General features: G+C 45.8%; 1 protein-coding gene and 1 long non-coding RNA gene across 17 annotated transcripts in view; one reads left to right on the forward strand and one right to left on the reverse strand.

The window, feature by feature from the left end:
- LOC129048429 (uncharacterized) overlaps positions 1 to 22,606 on the reverse strand; it is a 115,574-nt gene that overhangs the window by 44,388 nt on the left and 48,580 nt on the right. The window contains exon 5 of one of the 6 annotated variants that reach the window (XR_008510772.2): positions 17,406 to 18,592. The exons of the other annotated variants lie outside the window; for them this stretch is intronic. This is a non-coding gene — a long non-coding RNA (uncharacterized LOC129048429). Of the gene's footprint in view, positions 1 to 17,405; positions 18,593 to 22,606 lie in introns of those variants that run through there. 6 annotated transcript variants of the gene reach the window in all.
- Positions 1 to 22,606, forward strand: part of CCNY (cyclin Y) — a 308,606-nt gene that overhangs the window by 17,915 nt on the left and 268,085 nt on the right. The window contains exon 3 of one of the 11 annotated variants that reach the window (XM_054523225.2): positions 9,223 to 9,385. The exons of the other annotated variants lie outside the window; for them this stretch is intronic. Within the exon in view, the coding sequence (XP_054379200.1) occupies positions 9,383 to 9,385 (3 nt within the window). The 5' untranslated portion in view covers positions 9,223 to 9,382. The remainder of the gene's footprint in view (positions 1 to 9,222; positions 9,386 to 22,606) is intronic. 11 annotated transcript variants of the gene reach the window in all.

Here is a 22,606-nt window from a genome sequence, read left to right on the forward strand (position 1 = left end):
ATGGGTGGAGATTAGGGTTTCTACAGTTGTTTTAGTTGTGAATTTCTGGGCCTCTCCACTGTCATTTATTAAACTTCACTTTGCAATTTTTGTGCATAAATCAGTTACTTCTGTGGAGGCCTCTTGCCTGTAGTGACCCCTGTGAGCTAGGTCTTGACTGTGCAGCCAGAGTTGAGAGCTGGGGAAGACAGCAGCGAAAGGCTCATGCCAAGGGCCTGAAGGTGCTGCTCCCGGCCAGCTTTGAATGAGGATCCGAGGATGTACACAGGCGTCCTGTCACTGAAGCAGGGCACAGGTTGCCTTATTTAGCGAAGTTTCCTTAGTGGTTAAGGAGAAGGGGGCTTTTCAGGGGATGGCTCTCCAAAGCACATAGCTTCTGAAAGGAGCCTAAAAGAAGGTCTAGTGGGTTGGCTAAGGTGGGGCAGATATGAAGCCCACCAGCGTGTCACTGGCATGCTTGCTGCCTCCCACGCTGTCAGAGTCGCACCTGCAGGCCACTGGGAGAGGCTGTGGGTCACAGAGCAGAAGCCAACCCCACTCTTTACATTCTACAAGCACAATTATTTTAAAATTTAAAATTCTAAATTACAAAAGCCATCCTTGGGTTGTTATGGAGAATAAAAGATGACAGAAAAGAAATTTACATGTATCTCCAGGAAACTTCTCTTTTTTTATTTATTATTATTATTTTTTGAGATGGAGTCTTGCTCTGTTGCCCAGGCTGGAGTGCAGTGGTACAATCTCGGCTCACTACAACCTCCACCTCCCAGGTTCAAGCAATTCTCCTGCCTCGGCCTCCCGAGTAGCTGGGATTACAGGCATGTGCTACCATGCCCGGCTAATTTTTTTTTTTTTTTTTTTTTGTATTTTTAGTAGAGATGGGGTTTCACTATGTTGGTCAGGCTGGTCTCGAACTCATGACCTCAGGTGGTCTACCAGCTTTGGCCTCCCAAAGTGCTGGAATTACAGGTGTGAGCCACCGCCCCTGGCCCCAGATAACTTCTGAAGTGAGAAATGTAGCATGATTTTTTGATCACTCGGTGGAGGAATTCCATGTAGCAGACTGATTTAAAACATTCTCTCTCTCACGTGTGGACACAGGCACACATTTCTCCTGTTCTATTACTTCCCCATATAGAGGATCCTCCTGTGCTGCAATGAAAATACTTCTCATTAACCATAAATGAACCGAACAGAATGCAACAAGAGCCCTAATGCAATGTCAGTCACAGGGATAGCCCTACAGTAGGTGACGCGGGGGGAATCATTAGCATCAGGAAGGGTGTCATTAAGTGTTCTTATTTTTTACTTGTATAGATTTAGAAAGTATTTGTTGACTTGATTTGAATGTAATTCATTCCACTTTCTAGGGCTCTCCTTGAAAGATAACCTACTGTCGCCGGGTGCGGTGGCTCACACCTGTAATCCCAGCACTTTGGGAGGCCGAGGCAGATGGATCTCCTGAGGTCAGGAGTTCGAGACCAGCCTAACCAACATGGTGAAACCCTGTCTCTACTAAAAATACAAAAATTAGCTGTGTGTGGTGGCAGGCGCCTGTAATCCCAGCTACTCAGGAGGCTGAGGCAGGAGAATCGCTTGAACCTGGGAGGCAGAGGGTGCAGTGAGCTGAGATCATGCCATTGCACTCCATCCTGGAGGATAAGAGTGAGACTTCTGTCTCAAAAAAAAAAAAAAAAGATGACCTACTGTGCGTAATGAGGGCACATAGAACAGCTCTTTCCATAAGAGAGTCATTCCAGGACGGGTGCAGAGGAGTGCACCTGTAATCCCTCCGCCCGTCCGCTTTGGGAGGCTGAGGTGGGAGGATCACTTGAACCCAGGAGTTTGCGGTTGCAGTGAACTGTCATTGTGCCATTCTACTCCAGCCTGGGCAACAGAGAGAGATCCCACCACTTCGGAAAAAAAAAAAAAAAAAAAAAAGAGGGTCATTCCAGCCTCATCCTCGGGCTTTTGTGGGAAGCTCTTCCCTGGTGGGCCTCTTTCTTCTCCAATTCGCCCTCCTGTTGACATGCTCAAACACTCTGGGGCTGGCTCATTCTTCAGCTGCCAAATGAGGAACAGGCTAAAGAGCCCAGTGTGGAGCTGTCACGCCGTTCTGCTGGGATACACAGCTGACAGTCCAACATGTCCATGGTGGTAGGCATGGGGATAGATTTGGTCTGAGCCTGGCAGGAAGCCAGAGAAGAGGTTCTGACAATGTTATAGATGTAAAAGGAAGACGATGGGGCCCTGGCTGCTCCCTCTTGTGACAGAAAACACTGCTTCCAAGTATCGATTCCCAGGATGAAAAACCAAAGAAACTAATAAAAAGGACAGTGTGGGCACGAGTGCTGCCCTTTTGTTCCTTACATATTCCTGCTTGAGTTGTGCAACGTCGGGTAAATAGCTGAGTGGTGGAATAAAGTCACTGATTTACGAAGCTGAAAAAACTGATGGGTTAACCCATAGCTGAAAAAGTGAGAATTATTTTTGAGATGGGGTGTTGTTGATGGCTGATGTGATACTTCAGTTCTTATCTTCTTTTTTCCTTTTTTTTGAGACAGAGTCTCATGACCAGACTGGAGTGCAGTGATGCAATCTTGGCTGGCTCACTGCAGCCTGCGCCTCCCAGGCTCAAGGGATTCTCCTGCCTCAGCCTCCCAAGTAGCTGGGATTATAAGCATGCGCCACTACACCCGGCTAATTTTGTATTTTTAGGTTGATCTCGAATTCCTGGCCTCAAGTGATCTGCCTGCCTTGGCCCCCCAAAGTGCTGGGATTACAGGCGTGAGCCACCATGCAGGGCCCCTTGGTTCTTATCTTCTTGGTGTAAAAGAATTTAAACGCCAGGTGCGGTGGCTCACACCTATAATCCCAGCACTTTGGGAGGCTGAGGCAGGTGGATCACTTGAGGTCAGGAGTTCGAGACCAGCCTGGCCAACATGGTGAAACTCTGTCTCTACCAACAAGGGCAAACAACATTCAATCTTAAGGCTTGAATATAATCTTCTTTGCCTAGTGTCCCACATGGGTGTGGTCGGGTCCCTGAGCCTTCCCTGCCCCCGTGGTTTTGCTGAGCACAGTCTATACCACAGCTCTTACAGGTTTGTGTTGTGTTCCTGGGGCTCTCCCAAGCTGGTGTTGTGTGCTGGTGGCCCCACAAGTCTAGGGTCTTGGGGTAGACCTGCTCCCACAGCTCCACTAAGCATTCTAGCCAGGGCTGTCTGTAGTGACCCCTTTCCTGTGGCAGTCCTTTGCTTGGCCCCAAGGCTCTCTGAGGCATCCTTTGAAATCCAGGTGGAGGTGGCCAGCCTGCACAGCCCTTGCATTCTGCTTGCCTACAGAGTTAGCACTACATGAGTGCCACCAAGGTTTATGGCCCGAACTTCACAGCAGTGGCCTGAGCCACACCTGGGCCTGCTGGAGGCACAGCCAGAGTGACCAAGCAGCACTGGGCCAGAATGCGGGGAGGCAACAAGCCCAGAGGTCTCAAGGGCTCCTGGGGCCCCTGCTTTGCCATTCTGCCCTCAAGGGCCTAGCACTGTGGGCCTGTGAAGGGCCTGGTAGCCCTGGAGATCTCTGGAATGCCTCTAGGGTGATTCTCCCATTATCTTCATGAACAGCATGTGGCTTCCTTCTATGTGTACTTATCTCCTTATCAAACAGTCACTTGGCCACACCCTCAGTTTTCTATCCTTAAGAATACTTTTTAAAGATTTACGTGGCCAGGCTGAAAATTTTCCACATTTTTACATACAGCCTCCCTTTTGATCATAGATTTTCTCTTTAACTGATTCTTCCTTCTGGCATTTTACTATAAGCAGTTAAAAGCAGCCATGCGGCACACTGAACACTGCTTAGAGATTTTCTTTGCCAAATATTCTCCTTCCTTCCTTCCTTCCTTCTTGCTTTCTTGCTTTCTTTTTTGTTTTTTGAGACAGAGTCTCACTCTGTTGCCCAGGCTGGAGTGCAGTGGCACAATCTTGGCTCACTGCAACCTCCTGGGTTCAAGCAATTCTCCTGCCTCACCCTTCCTAGTAGCTGGGGTTACTACACCTGGCTAAGTTTTGTATTTTCAGTAAAGAGGGGGTTTTGCCATGTTGGCCAGGCTGAGTCTCAAACTCCTGACCTCAAGTGATCCACCCTCCTCGACCTCCCAAAGTGCTAGGATTACAGGCATGAGCCACTGTGCCCAGCCAAGTTCGTCACTCTTCTTTTTTTTTTTTTTGAGATGGAGTCTCACTCTGTCACCCAGGCTGGAGTGCAGTGGCATGATCTCAGCTCACTGCAACCTCCGCCTCCTGGGGTTCAAGCGATTCTCCTGCCTCAGCCTCTCAAGTAGCTGGGATTACAGGTGCCCGCCACCATGCCCGGCTAATTTTTGTATTTTTAGTAGAGATGGGGTTTTACCATGTTGGCCAGGCTGGACTTGAACTCCTGAACTAGTGATCCACCTGCCTCAGACTCCCAAAGTGCTGGGGTTACGTGCCCGGCCAAGTTCATCACTCTTAAATTCTGCCTTCTACAAAGTACTAGGACACGAACATAATTCAGACAGGTTCTTTGCCACTTTTGAACATATGACCTTTCTTGTAGTTTCCAACAAGATATTCCTCATTTCCACCTAATGACCTTTATTGTCCATATTTCAACCAACATTTTGTTCACGATCACTTCAGTAATCTCTGAGACTGAAGCTTTCTCTACAACTCTCCTCTGCTTCTGAGCCCTTACTCCAATTTCCCTTAATGACTCATTCAGGGTGAAAAAAAGAGGTGAAAAAAGGAGTAAACTCCCTCCAACAAGCCCTTTGGTAGGGGCACCTGATCCCATTCATGAGAGTTCGCTGTCATGACCCAGTCCCCTCCAAAAGGGTGCAACTGTTAATAGTGTTGCATAGGAGACTAAAATTCACTTTAGTCTAATGAATTTTGAAAGGGACAAAAACATTCAAATCTAGCACAAATAGAAAAATAGAAGAAAGGGGAGGAATTACCAATGTGTCCTCCATGACTCACATCCAGTGACATCAGACTTGTCACTTTCTTGTTTCAGGGTTGATAAACTAATTGTAGAGACATTTTCAGATTTTGTTCTCACTATGCAAAAATTAAAATTTTAAAATAACATATTTTTGGTTTTTTGCCTGAATTGGTGCATGTGCTGGAAGTGTGAGTGCTCCAATTTGCCCAGAGTCCACAACAACACCTGCCAATCATGCCATCCCTTTTTTGTTGCTCTAACTTCAGTGTGTAGCTGAATCTCTACCCCTTTTCGCAATTCTTAGACACACTCAGTTCTTTTTTTTTTTCTTTCTTTCTTTCTTTCTTTTTTTTTTTTTTTGAGACAGAGTCTTGCTCTGTCACCTAGGCTGGAGTGCAGTGGCGTGATCTCGGCTCACTGCAAGCTCCGCCTCCCGGGTTCACGCCATTCTCCTGCCTCAGCCTCCCAAGTAGCTGGGACTACAGGCGTCCGCCACCACACCTGGCTAATTTTTTGTATTTTTAGTAGAGACGGGGCTTCACCGTGTTAGCCAGGATGGTCTCGATCTCCTGACCTCATGATCCGCCCACCTCAGCCTCCCAAAGTGCTGAGATTACAGGTGTGAGCCACCGAGCCTGGCCTTGGTATATTTTTATTGAGTTAAAGTTTATAGCAGTTTCTGGCCTGACATGTAAAGGGATTAGAAGTCACGCTCTGTCATAACAAGTAAAAAGCTGAACAAACTGAAAAATCAACAGCTCTTTTTAGATCTGTCAGAGAAGTGACATCACAGGGAAAACCACTGTCCCCAAAATTGAAGAGACAAACAGGCAGTTATGGAAAACCACAACTTAATAGAGCAGAAACCCACAAACAAAAACCTCCCCAGGAATCAGCTCCAGGACAGGAAAACCTGAACTGCAATGGATGGATTGCTGGAGGTTCAGCGTGGAGAAGCCTGAGAGTTAAAAACTTCAGAGGGAGCCATTCAGAAGAGAGTCCCACACACTCCTTTGAATTTACCTCCCAGAGCTCTACCAGGTCCTCACAATGAAGGCTGAAGAAAAATCCTCTGTGCTTCTGGCAGGGGGAAGGGAAAGTCTCCATTCTGAAATACCCGAGCATTCTGAGGGCCAGCCCTCAGGAGAAACTATTTTACCAGAGCCTAATCTGCTAGGCTTTTCTTACAGACAGGGTCACCCAGGCTAAAGTGCAGGCGAAAGTGCTAAAGTCCTCTGACAGGAGAAATCTGAGCTTCTCCCTCTGCACCTCCACCATCTGTCTTTGCAGCTCATTCCCTCCTTCACCGATGCCAGAGTGGCCCCTCCAGCCCCACTGGGGCTTGCAACCCATTTCCTTGGTGCTTTGCCCTCTGCCCGCCTTGGCAACCCCCTTGGGTTCCACAGTGCATTGTTATAATTAACCTCTGGCTTACACCCTCAACTCACATGCTCCTTTCTTTCTGTTGTACTTGAGGTACAATCCTGGCCCCAGTGAAAATACCACTAATGGCTCACTCTTCACTTGCACTCAGGCAGCTAAAGCCAAATGGAGAAAAACGCAAACCCACAATGACCTAAAATGTATGATACTGTCACAAAGTGCCATAAATCTCTCTGTTTTTTTTTAGACAGAGTCTTGCTCCAGGCTGGAGTGCAGTGGAGCGATCTTGGCTTACTGCAACCTCCGCCTGCCAGGTTCAAGTGATTCTCCTACCTCACCCTCCTGAGGAGCTGGGATTACAGGCGTGCAACACCATGCCCAGCTAATTTTTGTATTTTTAGTAGAGAGGGGGTTTCTCCATGTTGGCCAGGCTGGTCTCAAATTCCTGACCTCAGGTGATCTGCCTGCCTCGGCCTCCCAAAGCGCTGGGATTACAGGAGTGAGCCACTGTGCCTGGCCTCTTTTTTTTTTTTTTTTTTAACTTTTTACATTCAGGGGTACATGTGCAGCTTTGTTACACAGGTAAACCTGTGTCATGGAGGTTTATTGTGCAGATTATTTCATCACTCAGATATTAAGCCTAGTGGCCATTATTTTTTCCTGATCCTCTTCTTCTTCCCACCCCTCACCTCACACCCTTTGTGTCCATGTGTTCTCATTGTTTAGCTCCCACTTACAAGTGAGAACATGTGGTGTTTGGTTTTCTGTTCCTGCGTTAATTTGCTAAGGATAATGGCCTTCAGCTGTATCCGTGTTCCTGCAAAGGACGTGATGTTGTTCTTTTTTATGGCTGCATAGTATTCCATGGTGTATATGTACCACATTTTCTTTATCCAGTCTACCACTGATGGGCATTTAGGTTGATTCCATGTCTTTGCTATTGTGAATAGTGCTGCAATGAACATATGTGTGCATGTGTCTTTATGACAGAATGATTTATTTTCCGTTAAGTATATACCCAGTAATGGGATTGCTGGGTCGAATGGTGGTTCTGTTTTTAGGTCTTTGAGGAATCATCAGTATTTTCCACAATGGTTGAACTAATTTACACTCCCACCAACATTGTATAAGTGTTCCTTTTTCTCCACAACTTTGCTAGCACCTGTTATTTTTTGACTTTTTAATAATGGTCACTCTGACTGGTGTGAGATGGTATGTCACTGTGGTTTTGATTTGCCTTTCTCTAATGATCAGTGGTGTTGAGCTTTTTTTCACATGCTTGTTACAAATTGCTATAAACTTCAAGTGTGCTCTTGATGCTGCCTGGAAGTCCTACATTTCCCTAATCCATTCTCTTTCCCGTTCTCCTAAATGCCTGTTTCTCCTTAATCTTGTCTGCTTACACCCCAAAACCTCCTCATCCTCCTCATTCTTAATTAACTTTTTTTTTTTTGAGATGGAGTTTCGCTCTGTCACCTAGGCTGGAGGGAGCGCAGTGGCACGACCCTGACTCACTGCAGCCTCTGCCTCCAGGGTCCAAGCGATTTTCAGGGTCCAAGCAATTCTCCGGCTCCAGCCTTCTGAGTAGCTGGGATTACAGGCGTGCACCACCATGCCCGGCTCATTTTTTTTGTATTTTTAGTAGAGACGGGGTTTCATCATGTTGGCCAGTCTGGTCTCGAACTCCTGACCTCAAGTGATCTGCCTGTCTCAGCCTCCCAAAGTGCTGGGATTACAGGCATGAGTCACTGTGGCCGGCGATCCTCCTCATTCTTACCAGCTCATGCAATTTACTTGTACTCTCTGGCCTGGCATGGGTTCCAATCTAGGATGGGCTTGCTGGAGCCCTCTTGGGGAGGATAGACTCCCAAACTGTGACCTGGTGGATTTGTCCGTTGCAGGTCATGATGAGCGGCTCCGCCCACAGGGTTACTTGATATCCTGTAGTCAGACACATCAACTCTCACGAACCACTTGTGCGATAAGAGCTGCTTTATGTGAGATGCTGCATAGCCTTGTTCCCAAACCAGAGGAGGCTACATTGTGAGTCTCCTACTGGGCTTACCACAAACTCCCTATGGCATCTTTTCCCACCACAGGTCCCTCTAGTAAATAAGGTCTGCTAGGGGAGAGGGTCCAAGAAGTATGACTGCTTGCACAGAAGCCAGGACCTGCGGCAGGGCCCTTCCTGCTCTGGGTCCCCTCTGGCAGCCTTCCACGTCACCCAGTCAGTGGGCTGGAGCAGCATTCCCAAGTGTGGAATTTGCTACCTCCAGAACCTGGAAGGACTTGCCATGTGTATTAGTCTGTTCTCAGGCTGCTTATAATAAAGACATACCCAAGGCTGGGTAATTTATAAGGAAAAAGAGGTTTAATTGACTCAGTTTCACGTGGCTGGGGAGGCCTCACAATCATGGCAGAAGGCGAAGGAGGAGCAAAGGCATGCCTTACATGGTGGCAGGCAAGGCATAATGAGAACCAAATGAAAGGGGAAATCCCTTTAAAACCATCAGATCTTGTGAGACTTGTTCACTACCATGAGAACTGTATGGGGGAAACTGCCCCCATGATTCAATTATCTCCCACCAGGTCCCTCCCAAAACACATGGGAATTATGGGAGCTACAATGCAAGATGAAATTTGGATGGAGACACAGCCAAACCAAATCACCATGTGCTATGCATCTTCTCAGTGGGGGTGGGGAGGGGATATCCCTGCATACTTCAGCCCTCTGGACCCCTAAGCATTTCTCTGATGTCACAGGCTCCTAAACCTGCACAGGGCTCACTGTTCACCCTGCAAATGGCATATGTTTTATCAAGGCCTCCAATGAACTTGCCATCTCTTCCTCCGCAGGTCCAATTAGCACCAGGTCATCAACAAAGAGGACCAATGTCTTATTCTGTGGAATGTCCAGATGGTCCGGGTCCCTTTCAAGTGTAATGTGACAGAAGGCAGGGAGCTAATGTAGTCCCGAGGGAAGACTGAAATGTATACTGTTTCGTGTCCCATGTGAATGGTAACTGCTTCTCATCCTTCTTTTTTTGGGAGGGATGGGAAAGAACACATTTGTCAGCCGGATGGTCATACGCCTTGTGCCAGCAGCAGTGCTAACGCACTGTAGCAAAGCTGCCACATGGGTACAGCAGCTGCTGCTGGGGCTGCCCCTTAGTTAAGTCTGCTGCAGTCTCCCATCACCTGCTGTGATCCCCCTGGCTTCTGCAGGGGCCAGACTGGTGGAAGAAATGGGGATATGACAGAGATCACTAGCCATTCATTCTTTAAGGATCTGAGGGTGGCATTGCTTTCTAGGTATTGTTTTTGATTCACCATCGTTCCTTTTTTTTTTTTTTTTTTGAGATAGAGTCTCGCTCTGTCACCTAGGCAGTGTGATCTTGGCTCACTGCAACCTCAGCCTCCTGGGTTCAAGCAATTCTTCTACCTCAGCCTCCCAAGTAGCTGGGATTACAGGCGCCCGCCACCATGCTCGGCTAATTTTTTTGTGTTTTTAGTAGAGACAGGGTTTCACCATGTTGGCCAGGCTGGTTTTGAACTCCTGACCTCAAATGATCTGCCTGCATCGGCCTTCCAAAGTGCTAGGATTACATGCATGAGCCACCGCGCCCAGGGGATTCACTGTTGTTCCTGTGAGAGAAAGGAGTTCAGAGGTTTCCACTCGGCCTTCCCGCTGCAATAATTCTCACTTTGCAGGTGGGGATTTTGCCAGCTAAAGAGTGTGTCCAGTCAGCCGGGTGCGGTGGCTCACGCCTGTAATCCCAGCACTTTGGGAGGCCGAGGCGGGCTGATCACGAGGTCAGGAGATCAAGACCATCCTGGCTAACATGGTGAAACCCCGTCTCTATTAAAAATACAAAAAATTAGCTGGGCATGGTGGTGGGCACCTATAGTCCCAGCTACTTGGGAGGCCTTGGCAGGAGAATGGCATGAACCCTGGAGGCAGAGCTTGCAGTGAGCTGAGATCACACCACTGCACTCCAGCCTGGGTGACACAGCGAGACTCCATCTCAAAAAAAAAAAAAAGAGTGTGTCCAGTCTTATTGTACATCCATGACCAGAGGAATGACCACTGGGCAGGTCTGCAAGCTGGACCTAGGTCAGGACCCATGGACCACACGGCCCCAGCCACCCTCGGTTTAGCAGGGAAGGCATGGTGATGCTTCAAATCCCACGTTTCAGTGTCAATCCAGACTCTATCCAATAATCCTCAAAAAGTTTAGGTATTCCCCTTTCACCTAGGCATGGTTACCCATGTAAGCAGCCACAGTTCTTTGCAGAAGGACTGGGGAATCACTACTAAATACATTTGTCATGTTTCTGCAGCCACAGACTTCTCATTCAGTAAGTTCTGGACCTGAAAATAGGCTCAGGTCCAGAAACAAACAAGGGATCGTGACTTACTGCAGTGGCTACCTTTAGCCTCCTAACCATCTTTGACTTTTAAGAATTATGTCCTGTAAGCCCTATTCTTTGTTCTCTGTGCGAGGAACTCCTCCTCGCTGCCATTTTCCAACCTTGTGTTCATTGAGATAATTGTACCTGCCTTGATTCTAATGGCTGCTACTCGGCCTCCATCATTTTGGAAGGTTAGAATCCTCACTGCTATGTCAGAGAGCCCAGTTCTTGGTTTTTATTTATTTATTCTTATTTTTAGGGGCATGGTTTTGCTCTGTCACCCAGGCTGGAGTGCAGTGGCATAATCATAGCTCACCACAGCCTCAACCTCCTGGGCTTAAGCTATTCTCCTACCTCAGCCTCTGTAGTAGCTGGGACAACAGGCATGCATCACCATGCCCAGCTAATTTTGAAATTTCTTATAGAGACAGGGTCTCACTATGTTTCCCAGGCTGGTCTCAAACTCCTGGCCTCAAACAATCCTCCTGCCTCGGCCTCCCAAAGTGCTGAGATTACAGGCATGAGCCACTGTGCCTGGCAGGGAGCCCAGTTGTGAACAGTATCCCCTTTCATCAGCCCTGGTCTGCAGGGGACAGTCACTACAGAACTCTCCACAATTTTGGGGCCCCTCTCACTAGTCCTTTCTTCATCACTTTGGCCTTCCGGGCTCTCCTGTGGCACACAGTCAGCTTGTGGGTGTTCTGCCTTTGTGTGACAGGCCCTTTCTTGAGTGTGGCCCATCACCTTCAGGCTCCCAAGAGCCATCTTCGTGGTGTCTTAACACCTGCCAGGGTGTTGAATCCTTATAACAAGGGAGTGCTCCCAGATTGATAAATGCTCACTTATCCAAATTTACGTTCAGCTGCTCTGGATCCAGCACCTTGGGATTCCATCTCATGCATATTCTAGCTCCTGCCAGCAGGACTCAGCCAGATTCTGCAGCTCCTTTGGCGTGTGCTCTCTTTCTTCCCTTGTCAGGCCCAGGGCAGCCTCAGTTGGGCTTTGCTGGGACTTACTTGACCTGTCACTGGTCTTGTTGCCAGGAGAGGAAGAGGGGGTGATCCTGAGGGTTGCAACTTTCATCTTGCAAAGCATCTACCTCATTTAAGGCTTCTGCAACATCTTTAAGCAAGTAGAGAATACTATTTTTTTAACAAGAAGAAAGGCCCACTTTTGCAAGCCCAGTAGATTCAAGGTTCTTAATTGTATCCATCCAGTATTCCCATCTCAAGTCTCAGGGTCGTACTCCTTTCCTATTAGGCCCTGATCCTGCCCAGAGACCTGCTGAGGCCGAGAATTCAACCTTCTCTGAGCCTCTGCTATTGTGAAGATTCAGCTCTGAGCCAGGTCCTCCTTTCTGTCTACTCTCCAGCTACAGGTTAAGACTTCCTTAAACTCTGCCTAGGAGGCCTTCGGAACTGGTGATAACCAACTGTCCTGAGCCTGTCACTGTTTCTTCTCTATGAACCCGTGGTGCTTAGCAATAGTCAGAAACTTAGAAATAGCTTCCATGTCTCTCTCAGTCTCTAGCACCAGAGATACTGCAACAGCCAGTGCATCCTATGCCCGTGTAAATTCTTTTTTTTTTTTTTTTTTCCAAAAGAGTCCTTCTTGTCACAGAGCTCACATTTGTATGTTGTGGGCTGGGCCATGGTCATCTACAGTGGTATTCAGGGGGGATTTCCTCAGAGACCTGGGTTTGGGCCTGTGTACCCCAATTGGCCCTTTCCCCCTGTCTTTAGGGGATGAGGCTGGGGAGGGCCCATATCCTAAGAGGCCATGCAATGAGTTCGGTTTATCCTGAGGACAGTGGGGAGGCAATAATATTCTCTAAGTGATGGGGTCCCTCCTGCCTTTAGTGCAGAGTTTAGGAAGGGTGAGCCTGGAGGTGCTTGGGTGGTCAGGTGAGGGGAAAGAGGGGATGAATTCAAAGTCCTTGGCAGGAGTGTCACCTGAGAGATGGATGACGTCGGGAGAAGAGGGGAAGAGAGTGTGAGGCCAGCTCTCCAGCAAGTCCTCCAGCCTCTGCTGACCTGCCCCCCATCCTCATCCTATCATCAGGGACTTGTCAAGAGCTCAAAAGATACAGTGCTGATTACAGACCAGTAATAGGTCATGTCCCAGCAAAGTCCAACTGAGGATGCCATGGGCCTGACAAGGGAGAGGAGAGAGCACACACCAAAGGAGCTGTGTGCCAGAGGAGCCCAGGCCACTCCAGGTGAAAGTCAGTCCCTGAACTGCTGTAGCACCCCAGATCTGTCCATACTCCGCCCAACACTAGTGATGGGGTCCCTACTGCCAGCTTGCCAGCAGGGATCCAGCTCCAAAGTCCCATCTTAGAGTATGCTTCCCAGGACCACCCCAATTGTCTTAGATATTCCCTGGAAACAGAGGTAGAGTGTTGCATACAGAAATGCTGTTGAGAGGCATGTGTAGGCAGGTGAGGAAGACAGGACTGAGCAGAAGGAGAAACTGACCCAAAATGCAAATGCAACTAAAGCTTCAGGCAATTCTATAGGGTGCTGTGGAGCTGGGCTGGAGACCATTCCTTTGTGACTCTGGTATTGGCCATGGGTCACCTACTGGGAGGGGAATACCCTTGGGCAAGGCAGTTCTCTGTGGCTGAGGGCATTCCCAGTAAGTGATGCGGCTGTGAACCTTCCCTGCCAGGAGCCAGGGGCTGGGTACACCAGCCCTGAGAGGGGATCCCGGCAAAGGCACGCTATCCGCCATGCCTTCTGCCTCCAGCTGCCCTCTCTCTCTCTTCTATTAGTCCTTCTCTATTGGCCCATTCTCATCAGTACATGATCTTGCTGGTAATGCCTCCCATAGAAAAACAAACAACCAACAAGACACTCTCTGTTGGGGGCTCAGTGCAGCTCTCCAGAGCTCTCCAAATAGTATTAGAGTCGTGATTAAAACAACAAGCCAAAATGAAAGCACCAGTCAAACCTTCAATCTTTTATTTATTTATTTATTTTTTGACAGGGTCTCACTCTATCACCCAGGCTGAAGTGCAGTGGCACAATTTTGGCTCATTGCAACCTCCGTCTCCCCAGTTCAAGTGATTCTTCTGCCTCAGCCTCCTGAGTAGCTGGAATCACAGGCATGCACCACCACGCCCAACTAGTTTTTGTTTTTAGTAGAGATGGGGTTTCACCACGTTGGCCAGTCTGGTCTTGAACTCCTGGCCTCAAGCAATCCACCTGCCTCAGCCTCCCAAAGTGCTGGGATTACAGGCATGAGCCACCGCTCCTGGTCACACCTTCAATCATCTAACGCCATACCTTAAGCAAGGGGCTCACTTGGAGGGAATGTCCACTCCCATCTGCTCTGTTTTCCCTCATGGAACAGTGTGCAGAGGGTCAGATATCAGGGGAAGGGTTAAGGATGGAAAATAACCAAGTCCAAATAGAGAAAAGCAAGATTCCTTCTTCTCTTCATGATAAGAAGAGGCATCTGAGGAAGGCCTCATTCAGAGACCCCAAAGAGATTTCAAATGGAGGCACCTGGACTAGGAATGCAGATGTGTGAGAGCAAGGCCTGCCCATGGGACCTGAGTCCTTGACCACAGCACCCTTCAGGACTGTCATGCACTGGCTGTGCATCAAGTCTGGCGTGGAAAGGGCAGCCTTCCCTGTGAGGCCTGCCAGGAAAAGCCTGTGTAATTGCCTGTGATCAAGTTTGAAAGATCACATAGAGGTCTTTAGCTAAGAGCTGAACTCCTAACCCCCTGTTATGGCTCCATCCTCCAGCTGCTTTTGCTAGCAAACTCCTCAATAAACTTGTTTCTACTCACTATTTCCAATTCCTCTATTCCCATTCTACCATGAATCCATTTCCATTAAATTTTTGTCTCCATCATTTCATAAAAACTGTTATTGTTCAGATCACCAAAGATCTCCACGTTTCATCTTTGTATCTATGGCCAGTTGATTTTGACAAGGGTACCAAGACCATTTGGTAAAGAAAGAATACCAGCCTGGGCTACATGGTGAAACCTTGTCTCTACAAAAAATATAAAAATTAGCCGAGCATGGTGGTGCATGCCTTTAGTCCCAGCTACTCAGGAGGCTGAGGCAGGAGAATCGCTTGAACCTGGGAGGTGGAGGTTGCAGTGAGCTGAGATTGCACCACTGCATTCCAGCCTGGGTGAGAGAGTGAGGAAAGAAGGAAAGAAAGAAAGGAAGAAGGAAAGAAAGGAAGAAAGGAAGAAGGAAAGGAAGGAAGGAAGAAAGGAAGGCGGAAAGGAAGGAAGGAAGGAAAGAAGGAAGGAAGGAAGGAAGAGTCTTTTCAACAAATGATACTGGGACAACTGAATAGCCACATGCAAGAAGAATGAAGTTGGACCCTTACCTCACACCATATACAAAAATTAACTCAAAACAGATTGAAATATTAAATGTAGGAGCCCAAAATACAAACCTCTTAAAAGTAAACATAGAAATAATGACCCTGGATTTAGTGACAGCTTCTGAGATATGACACTGAAAGCAAGAGAAGTCAAAGAAAAAATAGAGAAATTGGACATCAGCAAAATAAAAAACATTTGCACTTCAAAATACACTATTGAGAAAGTGAAAGATAACCCATGGAATGCAATAAAATTTTCACAAATCACATATCTAATAAGCAACTTGTATCTAGACTATATAAAGAGCTCTTACAACTCAATACTAAAAAGACATACAATCTAAATAAAAAATGGGCAAAGGATCTGGAGGTATTTCTCCAAAGAATACGTACATGTGGCCAAAAAGCACACGAAAAGATGCTCTACCTCATTAGTCATCAGGGAAATGCAAATCAAAGCCACAATCAAACGCCACTTCACACCCACTGGCATGGCTATAATGAAGACATCAGGTAAAAAGAGTTAGGGAGAATGTGGAGAAATTGGAACCACTCACATATGCTGGTGGGAATGGAAAATACCATTGTGGAAAACAGGCACTCCTTTAAAAGTTTCCATAGTTACCATTTGACCCACCAATTTCACTCCTAGGTATGCACCCAAGAGAAATGGAATGTCTACATAAAAGCTTGTACAGGAATTTTTATTATTTATTATTTATTTATTTATTTATTTTGTTGAGACAGAGTCTCACTCTGTCGCCCAGGGTGGAGTGCAGTGGTGCGGCTCACTGCAACTTCCTTCCCCCAGGGTTCAAGTGATTCTCTTGCCTCAGCCTCCCAAGTGCCCGGGGATTACAGGCGCCTGCCACTGCGCCCGGCTAATTTTTTTTGTATTTTTAGTAGAGACGGGGTTTCACCATCTTGGCCAGGCTGGTCTCGAACTCCTGACCTCGTGATCCGCCTGCCTTGGCCTTCCAAAGTGCTGGGATTACAGGCGTGAGCCACCGCGCCTGGCCTTGTACAGGAATTTTCATAGTAGCATATAATATTATTCATAATAGCTAAATAATGAGAAAAATCCAAATGTCCATTAACTGCTGAATGGAGAAATGAATGAAACGTGATATATCCAATGTGATATAACCATACCACGGAATAGTGTTCAGCCATAAAAGGGAGGAACTACTGATACATGCTACGGCATGGATGAGATTATTAAAATGTTCTAAAATGGTTGGTGGTGATGGTGGTAATACTCTTTAAATATACTGAAAACACTCAATTCTACTCTGTAAATGAGGTATGTTATATCTCTGTACAGCTGGTAGAATAAACAAGATCTGCATATTTCTTAATCTCATGGTTAATTTTCAGCTCTCATCTTCCTAGAACTCTTGGCAGCAGCTCACAAAGTTGTTCATTTTCTCCTTCATAAAGTTCTATCTTTTCTTGGCTTCAAGGACATCTCTTACTTCATTACCTACTCCTCATTCTGTTTTGTTGAATCTTCCTCATCTACACCTTTTTTTTTTTTTTTTTTTTTGAGACAGCGTTGCTCACTCTGTCACCCAGGCTGGGAATGCAGTGGTGCAATCATAGCTCACTGCAGCCTCAAACTGCTGGCCTCAAGTGATCCTCCCACCTCAGCCTCCCAACTAGCCAGGACCACAGGCATGCACCACCATGCCAGATTATTTTTAAAAAATTGTTTTTTATAGTGATGGGGTCTTACTATGTTGCCCAGGTTGGTCTTGAACTCCTCGGCTCATGAGATCCTCTCATTTAGCCTCCCAAAGTGTTTTAAAAATCTGAACAGGCCGGGCATGGTGGCTCATGCCTATAATCCCAGCACTTTGGGAGGCTGAGTCAGGCAAATCATGAGGTCAGGAATTTGAGACCAGCCTGGCCAACATGGTGAAACCCTGTCTCTACTAAAAATACAAAAAATTAACTGGTCGTGGTGGCAGGCGCCTGTAATCCCAGCTACTTGGGAGGCTGAGGCAGGAGAATCGCTTGAACCTGGGAGGCAGAGGTTGCAGTGAGCCAAGATCACGCCACTGCACTCCAGCCCGGGCAACAGTGTGAGACTCTGTCTCAAAAAAAAAGACAAGAAAAAAAGAAAAGAAAAAGAAAAGAAAATGGGGCTGTAGTGGAGTTGGTCAGTGCACGTTGTTCTGTACTCACAATGAAGAAGAGCCTATTGCCAGGCTGTTAGGACATATAAATTGTATATCACTGCTTAACAACAAATGACAGCAAAGAGATACATCTTATGGTGCCCAAGCTTAGTGCGCCCGAGAGAGTTCCAGCTTGTAATTACATGCTATAACGTGTTCCACGTCTGTATTCCTTTGATTACTGAGATGTGCTGCACATTGAGTGAACTTCACCTGGGTTTCACCACCCCACTGGGATCATTGAGGGTACAGTTCTTGAGTCTGTAGCATTAATGAAGGCAGTGGATTCTCCCTGAGGCCCAAACTAGCTTTTGATTCATGTATTTTTAGGAACTCTGCTGGTGAATATATTTCTGAATAATTTAGTGTACTACCATTGATGACACTAGATGATAAAAACTATCCTCTACTTAAGTGATTCGAGCAGCAGAAGACACTAAAATCTTCTGATTTTATAATTCAGTGTATAGAAGATGAGATATGTGGATAAAAATATCAATATTTCATTGCACACAGTAGAAATATTAGTTAAGGACAGATTGTGACTTGAGGAAAGACAATAGCGGAAGAATAATAAAATCTTATTGTACAAGGGTAAGGACAGTTTTTTGTTATTGTTGTTTTTGTTTTTTTTTTTTTTTTAGAGACTGAGTCTCGCTCTGTCACCCAGGCTGGAGTGCAGTGGTGTGACCTTGGCTCACTGCAACCACCTCTGCCTCCTGGGTTCAAGTGATTCTCCTGCCTCAGCCTCCTGAGTAGCTGGGACCACAGGCACGTGCCACCATGCTCGGCTAATTTTTTGTATTTTTAGTAGAGATGGGGTTTCACTGTGTTAGCCAGGATGGTCTCCATCTGCTGACCTTGTGATCCACTGGCCTTGGCCTCCTTAAGTGCTGGGATTACAGGCGTGAGCCACTGCGCCCAGCCGGTAAGGACAGTTTTGACGGTAGGTAATGGACACCCTAACCACCTACAAGGAATAGTGTACTGCTTCATAACGGTTTTTCTAAAAGATAGCTTAATTGGGCCGGGCGAGGTAGCTCAGGCTTGTATTTCCAACACATTGGGAAGCCGAGGAGGGCAGATCACTTGAGGTCAGGAGTTCGAGACTAGCCTGGCAAACAGGGTGAAACCCCGTCTCTACTAAAACTACAAAAATTAGCCGGGCGTGGTGGCACATACCTGTAGTCCCAGCTACTTGGGAGCCTGAGGCAGGAGAATCGCTTGAACCCGGGTGATGGGGGCTGCAGTGAGCCGAGATCGGGTCAATGCACTCCAGCCTGGAAGACAGAATGAGACTATCTCAAATAAAATAAAATAAAAACAAAAATAAAAAATAGCTTAATTGAGATATGCTTTACAGATCATAAACTGTACATATATCAAGTGCATAGTTTGACAAATGGATCTTCCTTGTCTTCCTCCGCCTTACATGAAGGAGTACCCAGGACTCAGGCTTTCAACTTTTTTCCGGGTATTCTCATTGCCTGGGTTATGCTGCCCAGGTTTGCAGATGCAGGTATACATCTGTAAAACCATCACCATAATCACGAAAATGAACATATCCCTCAGTCCCAAAGTGTCTCATGCCCCTTTGTGTAATCGCTTCCTCCTGCCGTGCCTGAAGTTATGTGGATATAGCTGTTCATAGTATTCCCTTATAGTGCCTTTTAATGTCTGTGGGATCTGGAGTGATATCCTTCCCTCATTCCTAATACGGGTAATTTGTGTTTTATCTTTTTTGTCAGTCTTTCCAGAAGTTGATTAATTTTATTGCTGTTTCAAAGGACCAGCGTTCATTTTCGCTCTTCTTTTTTTGTTTATTTTCAATTTTGTTGATTTCTTCTCTGATCCTTGTTTCCTTCCTTCCACTTGGTTAGGTTTATTTTGCTAGTTTCTTTTTCTAGTTTCTTGGGGTGGAAGCTCAGGCTATTGATTTAAGACCTTTTTCTTTTTCTAACGTAAGCATCTGATGGCATAAATTGCCCTCCAATCACTATTTCAAGGGCATCCCACAAATTTTGATATTTTATATTTTCATTTTCACTCAATTCTAAATAATTTGTAATTTCCTTTGGAACTTCCTCTGTGATCCATGAACAATTTAGAAGTGTGCTGTTTAATTTCTAAGCATTTGGGGGATTTTTCTTTCTCTTATTCAGTTCCAGGTTAGTTTCATTATGTTAGAGGCCATACTTTGTATGATTTCAACTCTTCTAAGTTTGTTACAGTTTGTTTTATTGATTTATTTTTTTCCAGACAGAGTCTTGCTCTGTCGCCCAGGCTGGAGTGCAGCGGCACGATCTCAGCTCACAGCAACCTCCGCCTCCTAGGTTCAAGCAATACTCCTGCCTCAGCCTTCCGAGTAGCTGGGGACCACAGGTGCGCACCACCTGTAATTACCCGGCACCATGCCTGGGTAATTTTTTGTAATTTTTGTAGAGAGAGGGTTTCGCCATGTTGGCCAGGCTGGTCTCCAAACTCCTGACCTCAAGTGATCCGCCCACCTCGGCCTCCCAAAGTGCTGAGATTACAGGCAGGAGCCACACATCTTTTTACTTTAAAGCTGCGTATATCATTATGTTTGAACTGAGTTTCTTGTAGATAGCGTGTATTTGGTTCATTTAACATCCATTTTGATAATCTCTATTTATTTGTATATGTTGAGACAGGGTCTTGCTCTGTCACCCAGACTGGAGTGTGGTGGTGCGATCACAGCTCACTGCAGCCTTGACTTCCTGTCCTCAAGTGATCTTCCCACCTCAGACTCCTGAGTAGCTGGGACTACTCAGATGTGAGCCACCACACCTGGCTAATTTTATTTCTTTATCATCATTATTATTATTTTATTATTTGTAGAGACAGGGTCTCATTATGTTACTTACTCAGGCTGGGGTTGAACTCCTGGGCTCCTAAAGTGCTCCTAAAGTGGCGGGATTACGGGCGTGAGCCACCATGCCCGGCCAGTAATCTCTGACTTCAAATTGCTGTGTTTAAACCATTTGCATTTTTAAAAATTATGGATGTGGTTGGATTTAGGTGTTTTTGTTTTTGTTTTTTTTGAGATGGAGTTTCGCTCTTGTTGCCCAGGCTGGAGTGCAATGGCACGATCTTGGCTCACTGCAACCTCCGCCTCCCGGTTTCAAGCAATTCTCCTGCCTCAGCCTCTCAAGTAACTGAAATTACAGGCACGCGGCACCATGCATGGCTGATTTTGTATTTTTAGTAGAGATAGGGTTTCTCCATGTTGGTCAGGCTGGTCTCGCACTCCCAATCTCAGGTGATCCATCCACCTCAGTCTCTCAAAGTGCTGCGATTACAGGTGTGAACCACCGCGCCTGGCCTGGATTTAGGTTTAACATTTTATTACTTGTTTTCTGTTTGTTCCCTCTGGTTTATGTTTGTTTCCTCTTTTCTGACTTCTTTGGGATTATGTGACTATTTTCTACTATTCCAATTTAATTTATGATTTCTTTTTGATGATATCTCTCCATACAGCTTTTTTCCTTCTTTTTATTTATTTAGTGGTAACTCGATACTATGATATACATACTTAACTTTTCAGTTTACTGAATTAATATTTTACCTTACCCTTTTTTTTTTTTTTTGAGACGGAGTCTCACTCTGTTGCCCAGGCTGGAGTGCAACGGCATGATCGTGGCTCACTGCAACCTCCAGCTCCCAGGTTCAAGTGATTCTCCTGCCTCAGCCTCCCAAGTACCTCGGATTACAGGCACCCTCCACTGCGCCTGGCTAATTTTTGTATTTTTAGTAGAGATAGGGTTTCGCCATGTTGGCCATGGTTTCGAACTCCTGACCTGAGGTGATCTGCCTGCCTCGGCCTCCCAAAGTGCTGGGATTACAGGCGCGAGCCACTGTGCCCGGCCTTTTTTTTTTTTTTTTTTTTTTGAGATGGAGTGTCTCGCTCTGTTGCCCATGCTGGAGGGCAGTGGCATAATCTCTGCTCACTGCAACCTCTGCCTTGTGGGTTCAAGAGATCTTCTCATCTCAGCCTCCTAAGTCGCTGGAATTACAGGTGAGCACCATCACGCCTGGCTAATTTTTGTATTTTCAGTAGAGCAGGGTTTTGTCATGTCGGCCAGGCTGGTCTCGAACTCCTGGCCTCAAGTGATCCACCTGCCTCGGCCTCCCAAAGTGCTGGATTACAGGCGCGAGCCATAGAAAGTAGAGAAATTTTTGAAGGTGTCCTTTCTCCATCAAAAAGAGCATCCTCTTAGCTGCAGTCTTTTTGGCAGTGAAAAATTCTGAAAGTGGGCAGTGGTTTCTTTTTACATAATTCAAGAGAGTGTTTTTTATGTAGAACTTAAAAGGATTTATTCCTAAATGAGACTCAAACTCAAAGGTTAGAATCTCTTTAAAGGATTGGAGCACTCATTATTATAAAAATGTGTTCTACTATAGTTTGTCCAAATAGAGGTGTTGTATGTTTCTTCAAAAGGGGAGAAAGCCTAAAATTATTTTGAGGATATCGTGTTCCCTATTTAAATAATTAAAATTATTTTAGGGTTCTTTAAATGTTATACACACACATTTACTTTTTAGAATAAACAGTTCATTAATTTACATATAATATGAAGCCCCATTTTAAGCATACAGTAAAATAAATTTTCACAAATAAACACATCTGCATAATAACCACCAAAATCAAGACACAGAATATTTCTATCACCCCTAAAAGTTCATGTACTGTTTCAATCAATCCTTCCGCCATTCCTGAATCCAGGCAAATACTGATCTGTTTTCTTCCTGTATTAATTTTGCCTGTTCTAGAATTTCATGCAATTGGAATCATATAGTGTACTTTTTTGTGTCTAGCTTCTTTCACTCAGCATAATATTTTTGAGATTTATCCACATTGTTGGGTCTATCAGTAGTTCATTTCTTTTTATTACTGACTCTTATTTCATTGTATTTAATATGAATATACCATAATTTGATTGTCTTTTCACTTGTTGATGAACTTTTGGTTTGTCTTCAGGTTTTGAATATTGTGAATAAAACTGATATAGACATTCATGTAAAAGATACAGCTAATTTTTGTTTTTTAAGTAGAGATGGGGATTCAGCATGTTGGCCAGGCTGGTCTCGAACTCCTGACCTCAAGTGATCCAGCCACCTCGGCCTCCCAAAGTGGAAAAAAAAAGTCTTTATATGGTTGTGTATTTTAACTTTTCTTGGGTAAATACCTAGGAAAGGGATTCCTAGGCCATATGGTAAATATGTCTTACTTTATAAGAGAATTCAAAACTGTTTTCCAAAATGGATGTATCATT

This window comes from Pongo abelii, chromosome 8, assembly GCF_028885655.2.
Source record: "Pongo abelii isolate AG06213 chromosome 8, NHGRI_mPonAbe1-v2.0_pri, whole genome shotgun sequence".
NCBI classification, from domain to species: Eukaryota; Metazoa; Chordata; class Mammalia; order Primates; family Hominidae; genus Pongo; species Pongo abelii.